The 22,087-nt window shown below is 40.4% G+C and overlaps 3 protein-coding genes across 7 annotated transcripts in view; all 3 read left to right on the top strand.

Annotated features, from left to right (window-relative positions):
• The first annotated feature begins 281 nt into the window (after positions 1-281).
• LOC137124009 (small integral membrane protein 26-like) lies at positions 282-2,590 on the top strand. The gene is made up of 2 exons (XM_067498568.1): positions 282-535; positions 2,222-2,590. Exons 1-2 carry the CDS (start codon positions 412-414, stop codon positions 2,389-2,391), a joined length of 294 nt encoding a protein of 97 aa, XP_067354669.1. The 5' UTR covers positions 282-411; the 3' UTR covers positions 2,392-2,590.
• Positions 2,591-3,670: 1,080 nt separating this feature from the next.
• On the top strand, positions 3,671-19,314 carry dtd1 (D-aminoacyl-tRNA deacylase 1). 4 transcript variants are annotated; one of them, XM_067498566.1, is made up of 6 exons: positions 3,671-3,823; positions 4,257-4,347; positions 5,774-6,009; positions 6,810-6,907; positions 12,892-13,047; positions 16,331-19,314. In XM_067498566.1, exons 1-5 carry the CDS (start codon positions 3,781-3,783, stop codon positions 13,045-13,047), a joined length of 624 nt encoding a protein of 207 aa, XP_067354667.1. In that variant the 5' UTR covers positions 3,671-3,780; the 3' UTR covers positions 16,331-19,314. The 4 variants fall into 4 exon arrangements, with proteins under 4 accessions (XP_067354667.1, XP_067354664.1, XP_067354668.1 ...); XM_067498563.1 differs by having other exon boundaries at positions 12,892-13,056; XM_067498567.1 differs by lacking the exon at positions 16,331-19,314 and adding an exon at positions 13,647-14,295.
• Positions 19,315-19,897: 583 nt separating this feature from the next.
• LOC137124007 (sodium/potassium/calcium exchanger 3-like) overlaps positions 19,898-22,087 on the top strand; it is a 54,737-nt gene continuing 52,547 nt past the window's right edge. Inside the window, exon 1 of one of the 2 annotated variants that reach the window (XM_067498562.1) lies at positions 19,898-20,443. In XM_067498562.1, coding sequence (XP_067354663.1) covers positions 20,248-20,443 — 196 coding nt within the window. In that variant the 5' untranslated portion in view covers positions 19,898-20,247. The remainder of the gene's footprint in view (positions 20,444-22,087) is intronic. The other variant, XM_067498561.1, reaches the window with a different exon arrangement.

The following is a 22,087-nucleotide window of genomic DNA, read 5'->3' as shown; positions in this document are numbered from 1 at the left end:
CATCTCTATAGGACCATTCACTTGGTTGAACTGGACACAGGCAAAAGCAGCAGCAGCAAAGCCTGAAAAGACAGGATGAAAAAAGATGCAGTTTTATTGTGGTGATTGAGTTCATATGCATTTACATATAACTTACTACGAAATTTGTTTTTTGTTGGAGTTTCATACAGGCAAGAGAAAGACAATATTCATTTTAAAACGTATTTGACAAAAAGGTTTGGTGCGTTGGAAGAAATCGTCTTACACACACCCCGGAACTAATTGTTTTTAGTTGTATAGTACTTCCGGGTTGGCTGTCATGGTTGCGTCCTTAGCGCAACGAATACTTTCACAGAGTTCAGTAGCTAGAGCTATATAGCTCATAACTTATAGCAGCTACAGTACAGAGTGTGATCGGTGCGGTCTGCAGCCATGACATTTAAAGATATGCTGAAGTGGAACAAGAGAGTATCAGCTGTGTACGCTCTCGGCATCTGGACCATGATCGGCTCATACGCATATTTCCGATTGACCGGTCCACATGAGGACATGCCAGGTAAGTGAACTTCTAACTAAAAAAAAAAAACTCAAACGCAACTCAGTCTTACCAGCATTTAAAAAAATGTACTGACAAACCCAGATGAATGTATGTACAGGATGAACAGTAAACAAAGTGTAATAACAGGTGAGGTCACTGTAATATGTCCAAAATGAACAAAACAGTCTCATTAGAAAATATAGAGTGGAATTGCTGTTTTAAATTAATATAGTTTGCTAATAACCATTTCATATATGTGTCAGTCCAATAGCTGAGATATTGGGGGAGGTGATTCTTGACAGTTGGGAAATCAGCTTTCCCATATTCTTTAGATTTCCATACACAAACATTGTTACCCACAAGGTTTTGTGAGACTATGGTGAGTGGACCTTGAACTCTACATTTTCAAGTTAAACACATTTATCAGTGGTACTTTGAGAGCAAAAATTAAAGGCTGGATGTCCTAAAGAACTAGCTGCTCTTGTAAACAAGTTTGTGCACTAGAAAATAAACTGGTCTATATGTTGGCATTTATTTTTTATTTGTATTAGTGTCTATTTAATATTTGGAACTGCACTAGATTTACCCTAAATGTCCAGCTAAGTGGTGCATCTCGCCTCATAAATGGTCTTTGGTTTACGCATAGCGGAGCCAGTCCTTCCACCTCCACAACAGTTTCAGTTTGGCGTGTCATCAGTAAGTCATGCCATGGAATTAACATTACTCAGAGAACCATGGTAAGAGGTCTGTAACACTGCACAGACCCAGGGTTCTTTCATTTCATTTTGGAAATATGTGCGGTTTGCGAGATACACTTTGCTGAAACAATACAAAACACAACATTGGAGATATTTTAATTGATTATGACAATTGGAATATTTCTATATTTCGACTATGGCGATACCAGTTGGATTATGGCAGGCCACAGCAGTCTAGATAATTAATGGGAAACACTGCACATGTCAAGATCAAATGACGTTACCTGTGTTATATATGGGCTGATTTTGTTTAGCTGTAGGTTGTAAATGCCACATAAAGTATGTTACATTCTATCTGGCTAAAGTAATACACATCTAGGCATCTGTTGAAAATCTACTCCAAAAGTTGAGTCCACCTCGGACCGTTGCTGTCATTTGTTTTTGTTCATTTTGGCTTAAACGTGTAAATGTCATAGATCTAATACTTACCTAGTGTTGGGAGGGAGGGAATGGACATTTCCGCAGCTACACTATAACTTCTTGTACATCTATGAATGAGATTGTTCTAGTAGCAATTTTAGATACTTTATCACAATTGTCAGTGTGAATTCTATCATTTATTGACCTGAGCTAACAATTTGTTGCGTATGGGGCTGCGTTGGTGCAGATCAATCAGGGTGGCCATGCTGACCCACGTACACCTGATCTGGTGTGAGCTTAGTTATTGTTCGATCCAAGATCGATGACCATTTTGGACATTCAATCAACCCTATCAAAAACCTAATTTGTACCACATTTTGTTCATAATGCTTCTGTTGTCTTTGACTTTAGACTTTGTCTTAATTATATTTTTCTCTAAATATTCCTACTTAGGTGAATTACCAGACAGACACATTCAATTCCATTCTTCTAAACTTCTTATTTATTATATACTGTGTACCTACAATGCCAGTTATATCAAGAATAACTTCATGAAATAATTTGGTCTTTTTTCTTTCGATCTCAGCAAAAAGAGAAGAGGAAGTGGAGTCTAATCCTAATCAAGTTGTCTACCAGACTGCTCACAGCAAGACTGTCGTTATCTACAAAAAAGATTTTGTCCCATACACCACAAGGATCTACAATTTCCTCCAGTCCTTTAGCAATACATCTGGTACCGGAGCAAGTAACAAGTAGCTGCATCAGTGCCAAGCACAAAGGACTGGACTCGTGAAGTAATAATGTTATAAGAGTAATGATGCACTATTAACATGTGCTTTTGGGTGAAGATATTGTGCCGCCAACATTAACATGTCACCTGTATTTTTTTGTAGTATTCCTGTCGGCATCCTCATTAATAATGTCCACCACATAAATAAAGTCAAATTTAAACACACTGTATGCACAGATTCTTCAGATTTGAAACTTCACGTTTGAAACAGCTTGTACTTTCAGCCTGTTAGTAACTTAGCACCATGCAGAACTGTTGTGTAAATGTTTTGACTATATAATAATACGGTAATAAGCTTGAAACAAACACTTCTTTAGTGAAACTTTAACACAAAGTCCGAGATTTTTTAAGTTTGTTATTGGAAGAGATCAACTGCTTCAATTTTAAATGTTCACAATCTTGCTTGATATTCGATTTCAGCTGCTAAACAGGTCATTGTCTCCTTTTTTTGTAATTTTTGCTTCATAACACCTCTAATATTTTCAGTGGATGACAGGTCTGGGCTACAGACAGGTCAGTTTAGCACCTGGACTCCTTAGCTGTTGTCCTTGCCTCTTAAAGAGGTTTCTCTAGATTCTCTGAATATTTTAATAATAATATGTAGTTTTAGGTGATGAGATCCCCAAATTCTTTGCAATTTTACAACAAGAAATGCTATTTTGCCCACACACTCTTTTACAGAGTGAAACCTTTTTTTAAAATCCACTCATGATACCGAAATGTTGCCAATCCACCACGTGAGTTGTGAAATGTTCCGCGGGTTGTCAAAATGTGCTTAAATATTTGTAAAGAAAAGACAGACAAACAGTAAAAGTCTTCAAGACATGAACTCTTGGGCCAAAAATAGGAGCGATCCTTTTTCAGTCCACAGAACCTTGATCAGGAATGATCTTTGAGGAAAGATAGCAGCCAGAGAACACTCTTTTTTACCCTGTTCCCCTTCAGAATAATCGCTTTCTTGGCCTCCGTCCGTTTACGAAAAACATTCCTCATCAAGCTTCTTTGGACGGGGAAGGGATTGGCATGTTTTTGGTCTTCCACTTGCTATTTTTCTGCATGGAATCTGATCTCATTTGCGACTTTGAGATATGATTAGTGCAAGCAGAGGTCATCTGTCTGCCATCTAATGATGGGTTAAAACATCTGCACATTACTGTATATTTTTAAAAATGTATTTATACTTTTAGTATTTACCTTCCATAAGTTACAGTGTTATTGGATGTGTGTTTCTGTTTCGCACCGGTAAAGAATCCAGACGTGTGCTGCGTTTGGCGGCCGCTAGAGGACGACAACGGTCCGCCCACGCTGGGATTCCTCGGAAGTTCTGAGCGCGTGCTCCCAACACAACCAAAACAATGAAAGCGATCATTCAGAGGGTCACCAACGCGACAGTGACAGGTAAGCGACTGCCTAAAGTGAGTTGGGCGGATGTGCTTCGACGCCTTTGACCGTCTTGCTGAGCTGAGCCTGAGAGCTTTCACGTATTAACCTCGGTGACCATTCATGTTAAAGCTAAAGCTAAGCTAAGCTGAGTTAGCATTAGCGTTAGCACTCGCGGCAAAATGAATGAGATGTTCACTCGTGTCTCTGACTCGAGCTCAGACAGAACAGTGCTAGCTGGATGTTCAGGCTCAGCAGGAAACCGGCAGAGGTTATTTCGCCGCACGAACGCTGAACAGATCCGCTGGCAGTCGGTGGAAGTGACCGCTGAGTGACAGTCCGGACTCTCCTCCACGCTCCCTGCTGTCATTCAGTGTGTCGGCTGCTTGTCTCTGAAGGACAACGCGAGCTGTCCACTCACTCCTTGGCCTTTTTTTCTGTGTTATTGCAGTGGAAGGTGAGCAGGTCAGTTCCATAGGACGAGGACTGTGTGTGCTGCTGGGAATTTCTGCAGAGGACACTCAGAGAGATGCTGACTACATGTGAGTGTGCGCTGCACGGACCTTCAGCAAACGGCACCCTGACTGTCTTTCATGTCTATTCTTGGTCTATAGCTGTTTATTTATTGCTGCACAGTTTTAAATCGTGGAGGCACAATGTTGTAAATTGATCATTGTAAATTTAAGATTACATGCCCTTTTGGTAATTTTACAGTACACAAAATGCCTATTTTGTTGTTGAATTACATAGTAAAGAGAGATTGCATGTTGTTTTTTCACTGACCTGAAAAGAAGGGACACTGGTGGCTTCCTGAAAAAGCTGGACAAATTTAGAAACCACCTGCATAACATGGTGTAGGGCCCCCCCTTTTTTTTAAGCCCAAACAGTTATGACCCATCGAGGCATCTATTTATAAAAAAGGAAAAAAAAAAAAAAAGGAAATGTGAACACTTTTCTGATAGAACTTTGCTTTCAGGTTTTCTCCTTGACTTAGATTTCTGCTGCCTTGTACCTCACTTGTAAGTCGCTTTGGATAAAAGCCTCTGCTAAATGACTAAATGTAAATGTAAATGTAAATGCGTGGTCTCTGAAGGTGTCCTCCAGTATCTAGTTCCAAGTCATCCTCATCATCTCATTTAAAGTTGCAGCGTTGCGGAATCACGACAAACTTTCATCCTAATGTGGTGAGGTGAGGTTGAAGTGTTCAGTGACTCATTTAGCAGCACTTGAATTGATGCCGAAATCTTCGCTGTGAGCGAGGCTCCTCCTTCTGAACAAGAAGAGAGAGAGCGCGAGAAAAGAAACAATGTCTGATTCTTACGTTTTGTAAAATTCCTATTTATTGCAATTTGTCATGATCTGGATGGCTGTACAGAACGCCAAGGAGTGTAATGGGCTTATAGCCTCTGCAGGCTTGCCCGCTTCCCAAAGTGGGTCCTGGTGCCATCTCTTGGTCAGGTAAATGAAGAAAATGCACCCAGATGGGCTACCCTTCACTCCCACAAGCATCTGTAAGCCCTGGGCACCTTTGACAGCTTAGTTACTGGTTCAACACTTATTTTCCCTTTGACCACTTTTGCTGCTGATTCCTGCATACTGGGAACGGCCCAGAAGACCACTCTTCAGCCTTATGCTTGCCCATTTTGTCCTGCGTCCAACACATCAGCTTCGAGAAACTGTGATGAGATGATCTTATGTTGTTCTCCTCACCTGTCAGTGGTTTATCAGTGTAAATCAGCATTTTTCATGCCTTTTAGAAATGTGAAAACTGTTGTATACATGATAAGTAAATAAGGACCTAAAGGCCGTGAGCGTTAGATGCGCTACCACACTGCCATTATTTCACTGTAAGGTCGACCATTTAAGCCAGGGTTCATCTTGATGGTATGGTATAGCTGATTCTTCCCAGCTCAGGCTCATCATTCTTTTTTTTTTTTTTTTTTTTTAAATTTGTCTTGTGTTTTTCAGAGTACGTAAGATCCTGAACATGCGGCTGTTCGAAGATGAGAACCGGCGAGCGTGGAGCAAAAGTGTCATGGATAGGGACTTTGAGGTGCTGTGTGTGAGCCAGTTCACCTTGCAGTGTATACTGAAGGGCAACAAGCCAGACTTCCACTCAGCCATGCCCGCAGAGCTGGCTCAGCCCTTCTACAACAGCATCCTGGAGAACATGAGGAGTGTCTATAAGCCAGAGCTTATTAAGGGTGGGTGAACTTCTGACATCCACAATTACTTGCACTGCTTCGTAGTCCTGCAGTGGTATCTTCCAGCATTATATTTATATTGCAGTAGGATACGTATTGTTACATATTAATGACTTAGATGTCTAAGAAGACGGTGGGCTTAGTGAAAAGGAGATTGCAATAAGAGGTCAAATTTAATGGATGGGTCCCCATTATCACCACTTACTTATACGTTTTGGCCTGTGCACTGTCTCCCTACTGTTAACTTGCCTGTATTCCCACCTCATTGTGCATTATCGTAGTTGGGTGGGAGGTGTGGGCCGATAGTCCTGTGACGTGGTGCCAGTGATGGTGGCAGAAAATTGGGTCAGCCCACCAGGGAGCAGGTGCGGAGAACACCTTGTCCCAGCAAGGGCTACAAAAGGCTTCCTAATTAGTCGCCCCCCCTCCTCCAGAGACGAAATATGATGACGCAGCGAGTTTCCACCGCAGCCTATGGCTTTTTTGTGCAGATGGTTTCATTAATCTCACAGACCCAGCGGAAGAAAATAGAACATTTAAGTTGAAACTTCCTATCCTCCTACAGCCCCTTTGCCTTTGTCCCCAATGTCTCAAGGCTGCATGTTATCGTCATTAAACTTTGACTGTCAGTGACAAATAGACTCTCCTGTTGTTTACTACCCTTTAATATTAACACGTGGTGCCATTTTGGATGCACAGGCCTATTTAGATTCAGAGAACTATCGGCTGTTTATGGCAGCGAAGCTGGTGATTGAAAGATGGGTTTAATGTATTGCCGTTTTGTGTTTTTTGTTTTCTAGATGGGAAGTTCGGAGCCCTTATGCAGGTCCACATACAAAATGACGGACCTGTTACTATTGAACTGACATCGCCCACTGGTCCCACAGACCCCAAACAGGTATATTGTTGAACTTCAGGGTTACTAGCTCTTTTGTTGTGCTTGAATTTTTTGCTGGACTTTATTAGTGGATGGAGTTTGCCAATTGAATTTTTAGCCAGATATGATTAAAAGCTCTGAAGAAAGTTAGTAAAAGGAGCATAAGTTGTGATTGTTTTGTCAGTGCTGCATTGGTTATATGTAACAAGAGATGTATTAAAAGAAAGGATCTGAAATAAATATTAGTTTTGACTTGCTTTGCATTTACAAAAACAACTTTCAGTACAGGAAGAGTAACGCTACTGTTTGAAGAGTTGTTTTGTTTCTCATTTTGAGCCACTAGGTGGTGATACTTGCTCTTCTGTTGAGTGAGATATTACTGTTTACTTCCACTCCAGTTCCTCATTCTTTTAATTTATTTTTTTTTTAATTTACAATGTGAATACACAAACTTGGTATATGGCTTCTAACCTTTCCAACCCCATGTCATGTAAAACTGGCCTTTTTCCTAATTCTCAACCATTGCTGCCTTACAGCGTAACAGAACATACAAATTGCTGTAGATATACAGCATGTAAATGTAGAATAGACTTCAGTTAATATTAGGATGACTTTAAATATGTATCCACTGCAGCTCATGTGTCAGCATACTCCACCTCATTGTTTTGGGTTTTAGTCTATTGTTTCTATTATAGCTATTGCTTAAGAGATTCTTTGTTAGTTGATGTATTAACCTCAATGCAGTTATCTATAATTAACTTCTTTGTAACTACAGAAAGTGCAGAAATTACATGTTGTTTGTTTTGTGAAGATACTTTGCTACTAAAAGTATCCAATACCCCAGTACACCTGATTTGAATCCAGTTGCTGGCTGCGGCCATTCTGTGTGGAGTTTGCATGTTCTCTTGGTGGTAGCTTGGGTTTCCTCTGGGCGCTCCAGTTTCCTCCCACAGTCCAAACACATGCATGTCAGGTTAATAGGTGACTCTAAATTGCCTGTAGATGTGAATGTGAGTGTGAATTGTTGTCTGTCTATGTATGTCAACAGCGATAGACTGACGACCTGTCCAGGGTGATGAGTGGTTACAGATAATGGATATGAAGCTCAGATCAGACTTTATGACCGAAAAATGTATAAAACCAGGATATTGCAAAAGGTTTCCATCCTGTTTTATGCCATGATAAGCTAAAAGCAGTTAGTAATATCTCCCTGGATGATCTGTTGTAGCTCTACGTTTCATGAGCACAGATCTTCCTGTATAAAAACTGGAAATGACTGGAAAGGAACTGGGAAGACTTTTGGGTTGAGCATGTTGTGTTTGTTGCAAACTCAAGGCTTATCTGCTTGTTTGTTTATTCATTTAAGAAATTCCACTGCGTCTTTGTCGCAGTTTTCCTTATACACTACAGTGTTTCCTGTTGATTAACAGGATTGGCATTAGGGGGTGAGGGGCAGACAGAAGCCAGTACTTAGCTTGAGTTGGTCAATTCCTTATACCCAGAGGGCTCTGTCTTTTGCCTTTTACCAGTTAATTTTTAGGAGCTTTTTTAGTCATCGTTTATCAATGAATTTAAAACATGATCTAAATGAATGTATTCATGTGTATTTTGTGAGGAGCTGCTGTAGCTGTTTCATTGTGAATGAACGTCACTGGCTAATGAGGAATAAAAGGTTTTGAAGTTGTATTTGGAAAAACGTACAAAGCGGCTTTCACGTCCATGCCAACACTGAAGCCTGCCATTGTCATCTGTCCCTAAGCTTTGTGCACTGGACTGACTCCCTTTGTTTAGTCCCCCCTATGGCAAAGTTTGGTTGGTGTGTGTCTGTTTGTATAGGTGCTGTGTGGGGTGCATGAGGCCCATGTGCGCAGGCTCGGGGATGCTTGCTGTTGTTGCCTCTTCGTATTCCCCCTCTGCAGTACCTGTCACAGTGAGAGCAAAACGGTGCCCCCAGATCAGGAAAGGTCAATATCACAGCATATGCAGTGCATGCTGAGAAGGAGCCATGACTGCCAGACACATTTTGGGGAAATGGTGTCTCTGTTATTAGCAGGTGACGTGATTTCTGTAGCTCAGGTTCTGGGAACTGGGCAGATCAACCAAAGGGGGACCCATGGAAAGCCAGTTTCAACCCGAACAGGTTAGAGAATAATTAGACCCAATACAAAATGCGGTCGACCGGATCAGAAAGATGCAGTGGCAGCTTGATTTCTATTGATTGGATGATTGCTTTTAGTTAATTAGAACATATAAAAAGAAGCTGTGGAATATCAGCAGTATAGGCTAAATTTATTAATGTCATAAGAATGGCTGTAAAGTGATAGAAGTTAAAACAGTATTTTTATGTTTCTAAGACAGATGTACAGTCTCAAATTAATTGCATGGCCTGTTCTCACCAAATGCACAATACAATAATTCTGTAGCCTAAAAAATGAATATTAAAGATATGTGAATCAAGGTGGTTCTATAGCAAAATTGTTAAGGCGACTGATTTTTGTTAAATAACTTGGACTTGATATCCCTCATCAAAACAATGCTTTGATGAGTTGTAATAATCAGTTTTCATTCTCTCTTGCACAGATCCACTTGGACTCTTAGGTCAGACAAACATACATGCTCAGGTATTGGTTATGGTCAAATAACAATAAATGCAAGTGTTGCAAAACGTACTAATGAAACAGAAATTGTTGAAATTCTTCAAAAACCTTTAGAATTAAATATCTCTGCCACAGAGTCTCTTTATGTACAATTGACACTGGACTTCTGCTACAACATTAATCATCGGGTTCTTCATGTTTTGCATTTAACAAAGCATGAAACATGAAACACTGACTTTTTTTCCCATCAAATTTTTCCAATGATTAAATCGAATGTAAATGTGAATATAAAACCACGACACTGTTTAATTGCATAATGGTTAGTTGTACAAGCCACGAGTTAAAGGTCATAAGTTCTAATAGTTTCTGACCTCTCTGCATTGTGTTACAGCTCCCTCGGTCTCTTATCTCGGCCACTTGAAAAACGTTCATATATCCGTCTTCCTGAATCAATTCTGGTCACTTCCGTGGAAACCAGCCAGTGTCCTTGTGCTTTGGCCAACTTTTGGCTGCTTTCCTCTTGGCCGCTTGCTTGCCCAAACGGAGGAATAAGCAGTCCTCAGAATTTTAATCTTGTCTGTTTGAGATGTTTTTCTGTGGGGGCCGAGGAGCCAAAGCCAAGGCTGAACATGAGGGATAAAAGGCCAGCCAATACACAAAGCTTGGCATGGAGAGGGGAAAAGAAAGAACGGCCAGCAGACATTGCTCCTTTCTTTCCATGAATCAGGACTGAGCAGTTTGGGTCGATAGCAGGGGGCTTGAAAGTGTTTTATGTTTATTCACCTGACTTTGTATGTTTTTCGCTTTGGGATTCGACATGAAATGCAGCAAACAGAGAAATTATGTAATGATCATTTCGGCCTGGATTTTCTAAAAAAAATGTGTTTAATGTTGTTTATTCAGACATTGAACACACACTTCTCGCCTCGTGTCTTGTACTACATTTTACAGTTTACTCCTTTTCTTTCATAACAACATTGATAATATGTAAATAATATAAACCAGAAAATAATTAACTTCAGTATTCGCCCCATTTAAAACAACTCACCTAAGTCATCACTGGTGCAGCTGACTGGATTCAGTTCTCACAGAGTTATTTAAAGCGAGATCACCTGAGTACAGTGAATGTGTGGAGATCTGTTTTCCCTTTCACATCAAGGTCTTTGTTTTAAGTTTTTGTCAAAAAGCCAAATTAAATCCACCACAATTAAATGTTATAAAAAAACTGAAACGCAAAAACTTCAAAGGGGAGTGAATACTATACATTATATATTATAGGCACTGTTTATTACAGACAAGGAGAGTAGACCTGGTTTCACAGTACAGCATGTTAATATGTTCGAATAGAAATAGCAAAGAAAATGTTTTGTGCTCTCTAAATAATGTAATATCTTATGCAATGCTTGGGATTTTTAAGATGACACTCAGTTTATAAATATTTCCTCAGCAGATATAAAAGTTTTAGCCTCTGTGTTTACAGGCTTTTTTTCAGATGGCAGATAGCAGATCTACGTTATCATCCCTGTTGTGATGTTTCATGGACCGTGAAGAATATGATGAGAATGAAGCAGGCGCAGGTTTGATTGCAGCCGCTGTTGACTAGTTGCACTGAGTGGCATCATTGTTAAGGGCTATTTTGAGGGTGCGAGAGGCAGCGCATGCAGTCACAACAATAGACCTATTGAAGTGATCACATAACATCCCAAAATAGCTCCAAATGTGATCATGTATTCACAAAGCCAAGCTGCTTTGCAGCACCAATGTGCTCATCCTTCTTGCTTTAATTACATGAACTAATTCTCATGCATGTTAGGACCTTGGCTTGAATACTGAACATACAGAAAAGGTCATGATCTGCAAGTCATGATGCAGCATGTTTATGTTTAATGCCTCAGCTCTCTGAGCCACCAGGACCCACTGACAGCTAAGGATTCAGCTACAGTACAGCAATAAGGGGTGTTTTGAAAATATTTTTAGCAAGTTCCGTTGTCTTAAAGAAGAAGTAAAAGACTTGCACCCTAAAAAAGATTTAAAACCCCTCCAAACTTACTTATAAGTCGTAAATAGGGAAAACATTATTTATTAGCCACAATGACAAATAGGCAATTATTAACGTTTGGATTAAAGAAAAAGTAGTTTGGTTATTTATGGGTTTTGTTTTTGTGATACATTTTTTGCATTGTCCCCTGCTTACGTCAAACAGTGAGAAGAGTTTACTGTCTTAGTGAAAGACCCCAAACCTGGGCCCTCTTCTTTGTCTTTGGAATAACAAGTTAGCTGGATAATATGGCATCTGTAGGTTCTTTCAATGTCATGTTGGACTGGTTGTCCTGGCAACGTATCCACAATCTCTAACCTACTCAGGAGCAGGTTTTTGGTCGTTCTCAGTCATGACAAAGGGATCTACACTAATTGATCTGAAGCCGGTTAATAATATTATTGGCAGTAAGGTTAAGAGTAATACACAAGAACCAATTTGCTGCATGTTCTTGTATTTTGCTTCACTTTCACTTGTTCTCTTGTTGCCTCCATGCTTTCTTGCTTTTGCTGAGGCACAGCTTTAGATTTGTCGTGACATTTTGAACATGGCCGCTGGGAAATCTGATCGTTTGATTTGATTTCCAGCTTTACTCGTTTGAGTTTAATTGTCTTCTGTAAAGTCAAACTCATTTTAAAGGTACAGTAATAAGAAAAAAAGTGTTGCACTTTGGTACAAATCCAGCTCAGTACTAAATCCACTCTTGCATTAGAATTTATTAACAGAGACCGTTAAAGAGACTAGGAAATTATTTTAAACCTTTAGCCAAACACAAACAATGGATCGTGAAATCCATGTGTTCAGTTGGTAACTGAGGACAATGCTATGATGGTGTTGATGATGATGATGATGATGATGATGTTTTTATGTTCCCTGACTTAACAAAGCTTCTTGTGAGCCATAGAAGACTTTATACATTGTTTTAAGAGTTAAAGTTGGTCAGATGTCAGCTTGACACTTAAAGGCTGAATTAAAGGCTTTTTTTAAAGTTCTCTTTGTAGGCTCACTTTCTTGCAGTAATAACACAAATTTCACAGCTGGATGCAACAAGTTCTTTCATGTTCTCTCTGGAAAAAAGGTTTAGTCAGTGTAAAAGGGGTTTTGGTTACTTTCTCTGGGGGGATCTAAATATTCTTAAAGGCAAAATGTCAGAATCAAGATTCTCAGTCATTCATGTGAAGTTATCTGGAATTTGAGTCAGTACATGGCAACTGGGCTTCTTTCTTGTCAGTTTCTTGTTTCACTACTATTTTTACATATATTCTGAAAGGTCATTTTAGCATCACATGATTGTAATTTGCATGAATTGAACTTGAAGAAAAAGAATTGATCTATATTTCAGGTTTCCTTATTTCTTGCATTTGTTTCAGCTGTCAAAGCAAGAGAAGCAGCAGCAGAGGAAAGAGAAGACGCGCTCTAAGGGACCCTCAGAGTCAGGCAGGGAGAAGGGTGCCTTACGTTCCCGACAGGATCCCAATGCCAGTAGTGGGGCAGAAGGGGATGTGTCTTCAGAGAGGGAGCCTTAGGTCAGTGGGGTGAGTGATGCTCACACACCAGGTTTTAACAATATTGCTATACTATCTTATTATCTTGTGTGTTTGGAATCATTCACCGTGTTATGAATGTTTCTCCAGCTGCATGTTTAGTTTCATTGAGATGTTTATTATTTGTGGTAAATACAAAATGTCAGGTCCTTTTAATAACGTCTGTTTTTCTAACACAAATGTACAAAGAGCCTTTCAGGTCCATTTTTATGCATTCATTCATTATATGCACAGACAGCAGCTTTAGTAGCACAAGTCTGAAGCAAATGCCATTTCATAAACTGCAAAGCTTCAAATACTTAGTATTTGAAGTATTTTAACTCTGCTACTGCAGTGTGGGCTGTAATGAAATGGGCACCACATGAAATCATGATATTGATCAGAACAGCTGTAAAGAAATGAATTTTGCTTAGTTCATTACTTAACTACTAAAATGACTTTTACAAATTCTGTCACCGATCCAGTCTAAGACAAGTGACAGCTTCTCAGGTTGTAAATATTGCACAAGAATGTGACTCTCTCAGCAAAGTTCTTCACTGGAAGTGTTCTGATCCAGTTTTTTTTTTTTGGCCCTGATACAGGTAAGATTCCTTTAATATTAACCACCTGCCAAAGCTGACTCCGCCTTGATAAATCCGATGTATCTTGATGTCAACACCACAGTGGATCTGCTGATTTGATTCAGGTCATCTGTTTTGGCGCTGATTCTGTTTTTTTTTTTTGTTTTTTTAAGGATCTGTATCCGCAAAATGAAGCTGATCCGAACTGGTTCCTTATTTTAATGATCTGTTCTTTGTCCATCTCAACGTGCTAGTTTTGTAGCTCCCCTTGCTTTTATTCACGTCAAGCTCTGCAGTGCAGAAACTCTGTATCATTAAAAAAAAAATAGCACTGTACATTCAGCTCGCAGCTTCTGACACATTTACTGATTAAAATGAGAACCGTCTTCAGCTCCTTACATCTCTCATTAATGATAATGATTAATGCCATTGATTAAGTTGATGTTGTTTAAGCATAGTAAAAGCATCTTTAATCAACCATTATTGGTAAAATATAATTTTTTTGTAACAGAATCAATATCAGTGGACACATAATATTGAAGGAATCAGATAGTTATGTGTGTCCAAAAAACTGGATTAGGAGGACATCCTCCCTTCACTGATGTAGAGTATGTAATCAATATGTGTGTTTCAAAATGTTTTAAAAGAAATGCAGCCAGATAACAACACATGTTTAATGTCTGAAGATTGCTTTGTTGTGGCGATTTATTTTCTGCTCTCTTCTCATTTTAATTGCATAGAATTTTTAAAAGTATCTTTTCTTAGCCAGCTTTTTTTTCTGCAAAGATCTTGAGAGTAGTTTAACTCTGAAATTTGCAGAAATCCTGGGAGAGTTAAATATCTGAGATGTTCCAAAATGTACCTTTTGTACAGACAATGTTGTATTTTTTTTGTCATTTGCTCTGTCAACAAATACACCCCCCCCCCAAAAAAAAATAGTTCTCTCATTAATTATATGAATATTTTTTGTCATGCACAATATGGCACCTTTTTAAATTTGCAGTGAGAGCAGTTACTGTCCTCCCAACATTTCTGTTTTCCACAGCTCCTTCTCTCTTTGTTATTGTTGACATTGCGGTGAAGCTCAACAGCGCTCGTGGTTTGTTTCTCGTTCCGTGGCTCATATTGCAGAGATTAGACGTGGGAGAAGAGGGGGAGTTTGGGGTTGCCCTCATGTGCCTTCAATATGCGTTTACTAGTGCAAAAACAAACAAGTTCTGGGAGAGAAGAGATGGGGGAGACTTCGAGTCAGCTCCCTCCATGTCCCCTTCTGCTCTCCCTGCTGAGGCTGCTGCTGCTGCTGGCTCCTGTGGCACAGCTCGTCTCCCCGTGTGAACTCTCCAGCACGCACGCACATCAATACATACGGCGACAAACTCTCAGTATGACTGCACTTTCTGCTCGTCTCTTCTCACAGACATGTTCAGGGAGAAGATACAATTAAAATTTACACTACTGAGGTGTGTAACATTATATTGTCTGTTTTATATCACATTACACTCACTCACACTCTGTCCCACGTGGGACCTTGAAATTCTCTATTCTCAGCCCAAATTGTCCACCACAGGGGACCCTACACTCTAATCCCCAAGTGCAAGTTGGGTAAATATGTATGTGCCCTGAGATGTAGAAGCTTCAGCCCCCTGTTACATAAAATCATTTTCTCTTACAGACAACCAGAGACAAGCGAGAGGTGGAAATGAGAAACAAGAAGCCAAAAACAATGACTAATAATTGGAGTTATACGTTTGTGTACTGCCCTGCCACACACCTACATTACACAGCACTTCTGGAAATGTGTGCAGTGTGTGTGTGTGTGTGGTGGTTGGAGAAGTGGGAGAGAGACATTTGAATGTAAGAGAGATATCAAACAGGAGGCTTGTTTGCTTGCTTGGCTCTGTCGCTGCATATTTTAAAGAGGCGATTGCTGTTCCCGAGGTTCGCTTTGCATGACTTAAACATGAGCAGCGTGCACTGTCCTACATGAGTAAGAGAGTCATTTGTGACATTCCTCCATTATCTTCTGTGCTCCTCTTTCCTTCCTTCCAGTTAGTAGTGTTCTAATTTTGGTGTAAACGGCTTACGAGGATGCTTCTGCTGCTCATCAGCCTGCTGTGAACAATTTCAGACCCACATTCACTATTGGTTTTCTAATAGCTTGCAAATGGCCTATTATGGTCTGATCAGAGGTGTATTCAGAGTTATGGAAAAGGATTAGGGCCAGTATACAAACATACATACAACAGAGGTCTGAATTTTTGCAGCTTTCCTGGCTTTCAAATTTTGGATTCATGTAGCCCTAATCCTCCATATAGAGTAGATCTACACTAACTCCCTTTTTTACATTTTTTTTTTTTTCCCCCAGTACGTCTACTTTCTGAAATTTGCATATTTATATTTTTACTGAAGCCTATGATCACATTCTTTACGTAAATCTGCTGTGAAACTCCTCTTTCCCTGAATATATTCTTGTTCACCTATTGTACTTCTCATTATTTTCTAAAGCATTTAGAAATGGTTCCAATTACTTTGTGGAGCACACTAATAAAGAACATTACAAGATCATATATTTACTTGTTATTCTGCTCTTAAAGTCAGATATTAGCTAATCAGAGCAGCTCACAAGTGCAACGCTGTAACTAATTTGTAATCCTACAAAATATATGTAAAATGAAAATGACCGAGTTCTATTTTCATTCATGCAGGTGTGATTCCGGGGACATGACGGTGAGCTCACTTTCCTCAGGAAAGCTTTGATCGTCAGGGACTTGCACCTTATTGTGGACTGTTCTCCTCTCTGTTTGGAAATCAGCAGGATTCATCTGGTCTGTTGCAGAACATCGTCCACTCGCTGGTGTCCTTGGCCGCTCCTTCAGAATTACAGAGGACCAGTTAGATGTAAACAAAGAATCAAATGGGTTTTTTTTTTTTTTTAGATCTGATAAAGGGAGATTGAACAGGGGTGTACATAAATGGAACATGAGTTATATGGGATGGAACAGACACTAAGTGTTTTAAATGCTTATTGTACCTGTATAACAATGGTTCAACTAAAGTTGGTTCAGCACACAGTTTCGCTCTGTGATATGCGCAGTTTTTTTTAAATTTTTTTCCCCAGAGATGCTGATTTAGTGTACGCACAGCAACACAAAGAAACCACCCACATAAACTTTCTCACTAATATTTTCTTTTCCTCCTATAAACATGGACTTGCGTCAAAGCTACTGATTAGCTAAATCACATTTGTTTCCTTTCAGTAATAAATATATATTAACATATACATGGCAAAAAATGTAATAGCCTGTAGTTGGAGTTACATCCTAAAATGTTGCCAGTGCTTCTTAAACTGTTCCTTGTTTCATCACCCACCTATACCCACCTATACCCACTCACAGAGGATATGATTCGGACTGCAGGGAGGGTCAGTGCCATAGTGCTGTAATCAGTTTCAAGTAGCTTCAGCTTAGTAACTACGAGTCAATTCGATTTAATTAACTGTACTGCAGCTCTGTGGAGAGGGACCAGCTGTGCATCAAAGTCAGTGAACACTGGCATCAGTGTGGCCGGGGAGAACCTTGACTTCGCAGAGATCAACTGTTTATTCATGTTTGTGATGATGATCATTACACTGTCCTGTTGTCATTTGACAGCTCTGAATGTGCCTGTTGTCATTTTACGTCTGTAGAAAAGTTGGCACATGCTGTGTTCGCTTGTCCTTGTTTCTTCTTTCTGCATCACCACCTGAGCAGCTACTGTCCCAGCTTTAGCTCTATACCTTTTTTTTTCTAAGCAAGCCATTCTAGGCCAACAACACCACATAGTACCCCTGCTCACTTTCTCTCCTCTCTCTCTCTCTCTCTCTCTCTCTCTCTCTCTCCAGTTGTTCTGAGTTTTCTCCATTTTGTAGTCGAGAGCAGGAGGAGCTGCTGTAGCCGTGAACTTGGGAGCTCTTGGAGAGGGAAGATGTGACCCAAATATGTCTGCTATCTAGGTAGCCTTAGTACCACTTCAGATTGGGCTGGAACTGCAGCTCTCTGTTGCAATCACAGCAGGAAAAGAGAAAGTAGCCTTAATGCTGATGTTCGGTACCAAACATCTAAGAGGGCGGCTATTGATCAAAGCTTTATTGGGTAAAGAACAGGGAGTGTTGAGCTCAACAGATGTTCACGCTTTGTATGCATCCATGAATGAATACCTGCGTATTTCAGAACCACATGGCAGTTTATGTGTCTTTGTGTGGACACCCTAAGCTTTGGGGCAGGGCAAAGGGAGTGGTGTCAGTCGGACATGAGAAAGTGGGTTAAATTCCAGACATTCTCTTACATCTGAGGCCTTGCTGTTTCTGCTCCGTCGTCTTTACAACTTATCTTAACATCGTGCGTGTGAGTCCCTAGCCAAGCCCACTGGCTATGGAAAAACAATTTAACTGGATTTAATTTGTTGCCCCCCCCACCCCCCTCCCTCCCTCCCTCCCCACCCAACTCCCCCTTCTCCCTCTTTCCCCTCACGTTTCTTTTTCTTTTGTGAGCCTCTGAGAAGTTGGAATTCATCTTGTTTAGAAACGCCGTGTCTAGTCCAAGCTCTCTTTGCAAGTTAGACAGGCCAGATTTCATGCAGCTTTAGGCCCTGTAGTATTTGTGTGGATGGCCACTGAATAATAGTTTGTGTGTGTGTACATCTGACTTAAAAAACAGTTTTTCACTGGACACACACAGCTGAATTATTTGTCCTTATAATGCGATGCTCAGCCTTGTCTTTCATTTGATTTGTCATAGCCCCACACTCCAAAGGGTTAAACAAGCACGATTGAACTACTTGCCTAGAGGCCCTGAACCCTTTTTCCATTCTTGCTGGAAAGTTTCCAGTGCTATTTTTATGAAAGCCCAGGTCCAACAATAAAGAAACCCTTAGCCAGGATAAAATATTTCCCCATCATCCTAAAAATCTGTAAATGCAAACCATCACACTGTAAATGTCAGAAAAACATTGGTCAGTCTGTTCTGTGGACACAGATCTCAGTCAGTAGACCATATAAAAGCGGGCACAAGTGAAATCAATACATAACCTGACTGCAATTGTGGAACAATCAAAAAGAAAACGCTACATCCACATCTGTCTATTGCTTATTAAATGATTTCAGTGTCCCAACTCTTAGAACCAGTGACTAAACAGCAGAAATGGTCTTTAATCCATGTTCAGAGCAATTGGAATTCACTTTTGGCAGAGGTGTAGACATATTTTACTGTGATACCATTATTATGGTTATTATTGATAGAAAAAGTAGTTGGCCTGGAAGATCTAACTGCAGCATTTGGCTGCTGCCCACAAGGTTTGTGTAGGCTTGATTTGCCGAGAGCCATTGTTCTACAACTACTGCTAAGGCTAAAGTAAACAAATTAAGCTTTGTAAGTATGACTTCATGTTATTATTTACTTTTGCAATGTCCAAAATTCCTATGTGCAGCATGATGGAGACTACACTACAATATATTCCCAGAAGAGGGCAGTGAAAAGCACACAGCTATTCTTTTCCCAAACCTAATCCAATTAGCAATTTGCCATTTTTACCTTCCTTTTGATTCACTGTAGAATATTTTAATGGGCTTTCATGTCAAACTTGTATTGTCAGCAGAAATCCTCTTCACCTGAGAAGCTATTGTTGAATATTTTCCTATTCAACAACTATTATATCCCAGAGTACACTGTATGCACTTGCATGTATTTTGAATTGACTATTTTATAATTAGTTGTCACTAGAATGGACTTTAACAATGTGTTTACTGAATGCTTATAATATATTTAATCTACACTAATTTGAAAAAATGAAATAAAACACCTACATGGCTACATGTAATGAAAAAGTACTTGCTAAAGAACTCTGTGGTTCCTTTTAGCTGCAGAGATCATTGAAGCTTTTTCTCCTTTAAGACTCAATGTTTAGATTTATGCAATTTTACCCACAATCTGCATAAAACCTGGGACAAAGGTAGCAGTTGGCCTGTGAAAATGGTGGAGCCTTTTGCAAAAGATCCAAAGCCCTTTCTTTTAATATGCCAGCCCCGAATTTCTAAAGTAATATTTCAGGCATTTATAATTTCTTGCACTGTTTCCAAGTGGCTAAAACCAAATGTCAGCCGTAACGTGCGCGTGGTAAATTAAATAAAACCACCAGGAACAGGTGGCCTCATATAGGCAGAAATGTATTTGCAAATATAAATCTAAAACATATGCTACGGGTACTTTTTCCCAGCAATGCACAGTATTTTCTCCTCGGCTGTGCTTCAGTGTGCGTGCATGCCCACGCGCACCCTCTCTCTCCCCGAGCAGTGAGCAGACGGAGCGTCCACAGAGAGCTCGTGCAGCCGTTGCTCTGCTCCATTTCACCAGGACATAAGAAGACGAGCGCGGCTCGGGAGCTCGCCGTGTTCGCCCAACAGCCCTCTCAGCATCCCAGCTGTGCAAATTTCCAACTTCAACATTCCCTCTTTTCCCGTGGACGCCCTCCCCTGCACTTAAAAAAAAAATAATAATTCCCGGGAGGAAAGCCAATTCCCCGGGAATCACAGGAGGTTGGTCGCTTTTTTTAATTCTCATTTTAACCCCCTTTACTTCGGGGGAACCGCATGGATGTGGCAGCGGTAGAGGGGATGTCTGTGCCGGGTATCCGACTCCGGAATCGGCCGATGCAAGGGATGCCGAGCCAGAAGAAGATCCGAGCGAGGCGGAAAAGGCGAAAGGAGTTGCTTTTAATTCAGATCTGTTTGTTCGGCGGCTTGCTTCTGGTCGTGAAGGGCTTCTCCTACTTAGCCGAGAATTCAGGTGAGGTTTTCCGCAGCCAGTCAAGCTCCTGTACGAAGCGCAGGGATGTTAGCTGTTAGCCTGTTTCATTACTGGACATGTTTGCAATCACAAGTGAACCGTTCGCTGTGTTCATTTGACCCTTTGTCACTAAACACGTTACTCTACTCTTAAAGGGAGATTTTAGCTCGGCCAAATGTTGCTCCACACTTTCTGACCACAGTTTGGAACTGGGCTGTGTAAAAACGGTGACATTACTTGTTCCCACGAGGAATGAAAGTTTTACTCTGCTGTGTTTCTGACACACCAGTGTGATGGAGGTACACGATAGACTATAATAGGAATTAATCTGAGCTTGAACTATAGGAAATGTATGGGATGAGGGATGCGGTTCTTCTGCGTGTTCAGGTGCTTCAGAGCAGTGAACTCGGGGCAATGAGCCCCAGGGTGTAGGACTACACCTCTCCAGGTCCTGCAAGTGGCTACAGTCTCTTTTCCTTATACTAAAGCCTTACTGACATGTTTGTGTTTATGACAAATAATTAATAATAAAGCCAAATGATGCCGTGATGAATAGCTGCAAACATGTCTGCCTGTTCATCAATTTCTCTTTTTTTTTTATCAATCTTTGACTGTTCCCCTAACACTCCACTTGATTACTGAGTCAGCATCAGCCAAAGTGACATCTATTTATCTCTCTCCAAAAGGGCTTGTATGAATATTCATACACTGATGATTTGTGCATCATCAGTTGTGATTCATCTCTTCATTCTTTCCTCCTCACTGCGTATCCTGGTTACATGGAAATGCAACAGGGCTGCACTCTGCATGTGCTCAGAATTAAAGACGAGCAAGAAACGACATTGGGGCGTTTAATGCATTTCCCTTGTCTCCAGTGTTTTCTTTTGAACTCTTAATCAACTTGCTGGAATATCAATTAAAGTTGATTATTGATGATGCGCTTAATGAAGTTCCACTAAATTGAGCCTGGTGTTGTGACGCTGAAAGCGGAGCACTCAGCACCTGCTTGCAAAGCCTCATTAATCTTTGCCACACTCCTCTTCGCCTCACCATGTGCAAAGACAGTAGTAAAAGATCCTCACGGCTGCTGTAGCTGCTGTGTGGCGTGGTGAAGGTGAGACCAGGTGAGACCACGTGAGAAGTTTGCCTATACCCTAAAGACTATTAAATAACTGGGTGTTTTTAATTCTACGGTACATAAATCCCTCTCTTATTTCAGACTTTTGTTTGACATGGGTGGACAGGGCAAAATTCTCCTGCTGGGCTCCCTGAACTATGAAATGAATTCAGTGGTGTTGCTGCTTTCTGGAAGAATGTGCAGATGTAGCCACAGTAGGAGCCGCACTTCGTGTTCCGCAGTGTTGCCACCCCCGAGGAGGATTTTGTTATGGAAAATCAGGAAATTCCCCATAAATGTATAAATCGGGGGGCAGAATTCCAAACGGACACATCTGCACTCCGTGCACTCAGCCAGCTGTTCTATGGACTATGACCGGATGGAAACCTGGTCATTAAATTAAGCAAATTGAGACACATATTGACACAGACTTTTAATTTAAAAAAATAGGAAGTAAAACAAAGCCCAGTTAAACACAATACATTTCTTGTATTTCCTGTATTTGGAATGTGCAGAAATGTGTAATA

Source organism: Channa argus, chromosome 3, assembly GCF_033026475.1.
Source record: "Channa argus isolate prfri chromosome 3, Channa argus male v1.0, whole genome shotgun sequence".
Lineage (NCBI taxonomy): Eukaryota > Metazoa > Chordata > Actinopteri > Anabantiformes > Channidae > Channa > Channa argus.
Note: the sequence above shows the minus strand (reverse complement) of the source record. Positions and strands in the feature narration are given on the sequence as shown.